The sequence below is a fragment of the Berghia stephanieae genome, chromosome 4 (assembly GCF_034508935.2).
Source record: "Berghia stephanieae isolate SIO BIC M18660-M18661 chromosome 4, UCSD_Bste_1.3, whole genome shotgun sequence".
Taxonomy (NCBI): domain Eukaryota; kingdom Metazoa; phylum Mollusca; class Gastropoda; order Nudibranchia; family Aeolidiidae; genus Berghia; species Berghia stephanieae.
Genome location: NC_088363.1, coordinates 4,146,202 through 4,152,950, shown reverse-complemented (window position 1 = coordinate 4,152,950; position 6,749 = coordinate 4,146,202). Strand labels below are relative to the sequence as shown.

The 6,749-nt window shown below is 35.8% G+C and overlaps 2 protein-coding genes across 2 annotated transcripts in view; one reads left to right on the top strand and one right to left on the bottom strand.

Moving 5' to 3' along the window:
- LOC144971614 (uncharacterized) overlaps positions 1 to 563 on the bottom strand; it is a 16,294-nt gene extending 15,731 nt beyond the window's left edge. The window contains exon 1 of the mRNA XM_078912687.1: positions 533 to 563. Within this exon, the coding sequence (XP_078768813.1) occupies positions 533 to 563 (31 nt within the window). The remainder of the gene's footprint in view (positions 1 to 532) is intronic.
- The window catches only part of LOC144969913 (uncharacterized), a 79,504-nt gene that overhangs the window by 25,085 nt on the left and 47,670 nt on the right, over positions 1 to 6,749 (top strand). The window lies entirely within an intron of this gene.

Sequence of the window (6,749 nt, the reverse complement as noted above, 5' to 3'; positions counted from 1 at the left end):
TTTCCCCAAAATATCCCCTTTATAAAGATCCGTCAGAAGAAATCCACTAATACGCTAGCGACTAAAAACTCAGATGTTTTCAACATCCCCAAATTGACAACCCATCAGACAATATCATTTCCTCCAAATCGAGAAATTTTTACTTATTACACTGACTATCTATCGAGATAGATTCAAAAAATCCTTCACAAAATATTTTGGGAAATAACGCCCTTAAAGTCAATCTACACCAACGTACATTCTGAACCTAATCTTGAGACCTAAAAGTTAATCTACACCAACGTACACTCTGAACCTAATCTTGAGACCTCAAAGGCAATCTACGCCAACGTACATTCTGAACCTAATCTTGAGCCCCCAAAAGTCAATATACACCAACGTACATTCTCAATCCAATCTTAAGAGCTCAAGCGCAAATAAAAAACGACCAGTGAACGACTATGGCAGTCTGTTCGTTTGGGAAAGGGGAATGGCAGATTTTCTGAAGTAGAGCAAATGAGAAACAGTCATCAACGATTACACCTTCCCTTACGTGGAACCAACAACCCTACTAAAACATCCATTCTTACTCGACCAACATCGCCACCCATAAATATGGTAATTTTTAAAACTTGCCCTTTGTTCTTGTAAGCGACCCTTTGGCAGGCCTTAAAGTTCAATTCGTCCAAATCCTAAAGAAGAAGAGCAACGAAAAGAAGCGATACAGAGAGAACTACGAGTGGAAAAAAACTCAACTTCAGCAACTATAAGGCGAAAGACTTCAGCGGATAACAAAGAATCGTCCTCCAAATACCTCGGGCCCAATTTGTTGCTATAACGGTGTGTACCTTAGTTACGGTATCATCGTTGTGCCCGATCTCATGGCGTTAGGTAGATATTTATATAGTCAGCCATATTTTAAACAAATATACTTAGACCGTAGTGCCGAGTGGTTTTCGGCATTGCCCTGTGACCCGAAAGTCCCGGGTTCGATCTTCCTTTCAGGTACTTTTTTTTTTTTTTTCCTTGGGTATAATTATTGAATTTTGAGTTTTTTATATAGCGCAATCCATTAAAACGGGCTCAAAGCACTTTATAAGGGTCCCTGGCCAACAGCAACATTTAACAAGTAGAACGTGACATGACAATTCTTTCTGGACAGAGACAACGCTGTAAACGGCCAGTTACTCATTTTAACACCCGAAACGGTGAAAATGTGAGTAAAGATCTTTTCCAAGACTCAACTATGCGCCGAGCGAGGCTCGAACCCAGGACCTTCCGATCAAAAAGCAAGGGTCATACCACAAGACCACATAGCCGCACATTAACCCCCGATTTGCTCACTTTGGACAACATGGGTGATTTCTGTTGACATCAGACATCTTGTTGCCAAGGAGACCCGGGGGAAATGAAGATGGGTCGATCCGTCCCATCGTTAACTTATAGATAGTTTGAAGATGACGTCACTCAGGTCTTTGTTATTGTTTTTTGCCATCCGCGTTTATGAGTAATGCTCACTGAACTGTATTAACCCGACTATAAATGTTCATGGATACACAGAGTTTTGGGGTGTTGGCCGTTATTCCGGATGGCAATGTTATGAGCTTCTTAGCCAAGAGCATACTATCTATAGCCTGACACGGGACCAAAAATAAACGTAAAAAGACAAGTCTTTGGCCGCAAAAGAAAAACAAATCATGAGTTCTATTCAAAAGTTCAACTAATAGAACACTTTTTTCCTTGAGCTCAACTAACGACAACTCACTAGAGCTCTAAGAAATTATAGTTGACGTCATTTTTTCGGTTTTGCACAGTCCAGTGAGATGTTAGTTTAGCCGTAGCCATCGTTAAGTTATAGCCTGATTACTGAAATCCAAAAGGACTGGCAGTTTGACGTCATTTTTTTGGTTTTTGCAACCGCCTAGTGAGTTGTTGTTAATAGTGGGTTTAAGGATACAAGCTATTTTATTTGGGTTTAACTATTGAATACAACTCACGATCTGTTTTCTTTTGTGGCCAAAGACTGGCATTTTTTACGTCATTTTTTGGTTTAGTGGGCAGCAAAGAGTGTGTAGGGTAAAAGTAGTTACCAAGAGCTCTCACTTTTCTTAACCGCAATGCATTGTCGCGTGCCAGGGGAGACAGCGAGGTGGGGTGCTCCGCGTGTATCATGCGCGCTAGGCTTACTGATACAATGAAGAAAATACGAGTAGAAGACGGAAGAAAGCATGGCTTCACCAAAGCGGGAGTGAGAGCTCTTTTTAACATAACAATCGTTACCTACACGCTCTTTGGTGTCAGGGCTATAAGTGAACGATGGCTACGATTCTAGTGTCAGGCTATAAGATAACGATGCCTGCGATCCGTAGCCATCGTTAACTTATAGCCTGACACTGACCAAAAATGACGTCAAAAGACGAGTCTTCGGCCACAAAAGAAAACAAAATCATGAGTTGTATTCATATAGTTCAACCAATGGAAACACTTTTTTTTTCCCTTTAGCTCTCCAAAGAAACTAACTATAGATAGATGCCTGGCCAAGGTTCACAATTTGGGGTTTTTTTTTTTTTTTTTAACCCCCTATTTTTAAAGGGGGAAAAAAAAACTTTTATTTTAACTTTGAATAAACCCAGTTTTTTTTTCTTTTTCCCAAAACTGGCATTTTAGCTTTTTGGTAGGCCAAAAAAAGGGGGAAAAAACGATTCCCAAAGTTATTTAAAAAAACCCGCAATTTTTGCCCGGTGAAAAAAAAAAAAACCCCCCTTTATATGGGATTTACTAAAAAAGTACGGAAAAGGGAAAACAGGGGCCCAAAAAAAAACCCCCGGGGGGGCCCCTTTTTCTCTTCTTCCTCCCCTTTTTTCCTAAATAACTTTTCTACTTCAAACCCGCAAAAATAAACCCCCATCCACCCCTTAATTATGCCCACCCCAAAAAACAAAAAATTTCCCAAAAAAAAAAATTTTTTTTTTAAATTTAAAATTTAAATATTTTTTTTTTTTAATTGCCAACAAAAGATGTGCTTCCGGGGGTTTCCACAAACCCAGGAAAAACGGACCAAACAAAACCTTTAAAAATTTTTGGAATCAGTTTAAAAAAAAAAAACCCCCGAAATCAAAAACAATGGTGATGCCATCCCATACAAAAAAAAGGACCATCGTAAATTTAACAACAAAAAAATAATTATTGGGGGCCCCTTTTTTTTTTTTTTTGGTTTTATTTTAAAAGTATAATTAAATAAATTTTTAAAAAGTTTGGGGAACCCCGGGGCTGTTTGCTCCTGGCCTGCTTTTCTTGGCTTATTTTTAATTTGAAAAAAGGCCATCACCCGTGTAGAAACCCACAAAAAATTGTTTAAACCATAAACTTTTAAAGGTTAAAAAGTTTGGTTTAAAAAAGGGGGGAAAAAAAAAAAAAAATTTCCCTTCCCGTTTTAAAATTTTTATTTTTTTAGGTTTTTCACTTTTTTCTTAGGGGGCCAAGGAAACGCTTTTTTCCTTTGGTTAACAGAAAACAACCAGTTTTTTTTTTTTGGGCCCTATTTCATTTCTATTTTTTTCCCCCTTATGAAAAAAATTTGGGGCTTTTATATTTTTCCACCTTTTTATAAACCTCCAAAGTTTTAAACCCACCCTTTAAAAAGATGAACCTTGCCCTTTTTATCTTTTTATAGTTTGTGAGAATTTCTCATACTTTTTAAACCCCAAAAATTTTTTAAGGAACAAATTTTTTTCCAATTGGGAGGCAATTTTAATTTTTAACCAAATACTTGGAAAAAAAATAACAAAGGCCGGAGTACGTCATCTCATACTATCTATTTTCATTTTTGATAAGGCAGGTCATGGATCACATGATTGTTGCTGTCCAACGATTGGATATTTTCTTAACAAATGTAAACACGCTGCTTTGTTTACAAATTTTGAATGTGATAAACAACCCATGTGTCAAGCTGTATCAAGTGACCAATCGTAATGTTAGATATTTAAAAAGCGTGAACACTATTCACTAAGTGGGTCATTTTAAACACATTTTGCAATGAGACCAATACCTCGAGCACATGGAAAGGTATATAGATAGTATGCGCTTGGCTAAGAAGCTCATAACAATTGCCATCCGAAGTATAACGGACCAACACCCAAAACTGTTGTAATCACGAACTTTTATAGTCTGGTTGATACAGTTTAGTGAGAATCACTCACAAAGGCGGATGGGAAAATACAATAACAAAGGCTGAGTGACGTCATCTTCGTTCTATCTATAGGATGAATAAAGGGAATTTTATTTATTTATTTATTTTTCAAGGAAGACTGGAAAAATCCAAGTCCCAATAGATAGTTGCAGATGACGTCACTCAGGCCTTTGTTATTGTTTTTTTCCATCCGCGTTTGGTGAGTTGTTCTCACAAAAACTGTATTAACCAGACTATAAAAAGTTCATGGGCACACAGAGTTTGTTGTTTGGTCCTTAACTTCCGGATGGCAATTTGTGAACTCCTGGCCAAGCGCATTCTATCTATAGGCTTTCAAGCCTCTCATACATTTGTTATTGTTCCCGGTCATCTAAATCATGGAAGTTTTTTATTACAAATAATTGGGAAAAAAAGCAAATGTTGTATAAAAAATAACAATAATGATAAGATGATGATGATGATGATGATGATAATAATAATAATAATAATAAAAAATAATAATAATAATAATAATAATAAAATAATAATAATAATAATAATATTATTATTATTATTATTATTATTATTATTATTATTATTATTATCATTATTATTATTATCTTTCTTCTTCTTCTTCTTGTTATTATTATTATTATTATCATAATTATCATTATAATAATGGTAATTATTATTATTATTATTATTATTATTATTATTATTATTATTATCATCATCATCACATCATCATCATCATCATCATCATCATCATCATCATCATCATCATCATCATCATAATCGTCAACCTCATCATCATCATCATCATCATCATCATCATCATCATCATCATCCCATTATAAATATCGTTGTTGTTTTATAATGCGATAAAAACCAATACTTTCCTGCCACTATAGATAGAATGCGCTTGGCCAAGGAGTTCACAACATTGCCATCCGAAGTATAACGGACCAACACACAAACTCTGTGTAACCATGAACTTTTAAGTCTGTTTAATACAGTTTAGTGGGAAACAACTCACAAACCGGATGGCAAAAAAAAACTATCTATACCACCATTATTACAATTACTGCACCATCCATTTTCATCATACATCCTCCTCTTCCTCCTTCTCCTCCTCCTCCTCCTCCTTCTCCTCCTCCTCCTCCTCATCATCATCATCATCATCATATCATTTTCTTATTATGTTTTAAAGAAATGTAATATAAACATAATGTTAATGACAATAATTCATGATGTCAATTTTATTATGCGGCAACATCAGCGTCTGGATGAGACTTTTAGGTGATCTCAAACTAAGTACATTGGTGGTATGCCTTGGAATCTATATCTGATCCCTATTTGTTCCCAGTTCCCCCATGTCTTACTTTTTCTTGAGTGCTTTAATTGTAATTCTAGAACTTTTTACTATCCCATTTTCTTCCTTTTTACTGGCGCTGATATAACCTTAATGTGTTGCAAGCGCCGTAAAACCCTTAAAAACAAAAACAGAAGATGACGATGACGACGACGACGAAGATGATGAGGAAGAAGATGATGATGATTAGGTTTAATGAAGCTAAAAAAACCAACAATGAAAGTGATAATAATTGTGATATGATCATTGTGATATCTTTGTTATATTTTTATTGTTTATAATTGGTTGTTATTATTGTTACTGATGATGACAATAAACTTACAGCTATCGAGCTGTTCTCAGATTTGCATTTTGTTTTGTTTCCTTACAAAAATTATAATAATGAGATATAAAGATAAATAAAAAAGAATAATTTTTTTGTATTGGGAAATATCTTTTAAATATGCTAAAATGCTTTTGCAAGGAGTCCAAGAAAGCAGCAACACTTGATGTGCTGGACAATGTTGTGAGTTTCTTAGCCAAGCGCACACTATCTGTCGATAGTTCGAAGAGGACGTCACTCAGTCTTTTTTATTGTTTTTTTGGCATCCGCGTTTATGAGTAATGCTCACTGAACTGTATTAACCTAACTATGAACGTTCATGGATACACACCGTTTTGTGTGTTGGTCCATTATACTTCCGGATGGCAATGTTATGAGCTTCTAAGCCAAGCGCACAACTATCTATATTGCAATATCCACTAAACGTGCTCAAAGCCCTTTGCAATGTGTCCCAAGCCAACAGCGACACTTAATATTGAGGACAAGACATGACGTCTGTCTCAGGATATTGTAATTTTTTTTAATGACAGAGACAACGCTTTTAATGACTAGTTACTTATTTTACACCTGAGTACGGTTAGAGAATGTGAGTAACGACCAATATCCAAGGAATCGATCGTGTACCGAACAATTCAAATACGTTACATAGAATATTGTGGAGTGATTATTATAAAATATGAGACCGAGGAGGATAAAAAAAACAACTTTTTTTTTCTACAGGATTGAGATCATTGAAGTAGTCCTTCAGAGCTATTCGGCCCATGGAGCAGGAGTTTATCCCGGTTTCTATACCGTGCAACGGACAATAGCAATAATTATTTTCTACCCTTTGGATAGGACGATATAGTCTATCGCAAAGTACTTTTCCGCCAGGTATAAGGGACCCAGCTAACCCAATCAATCACTAC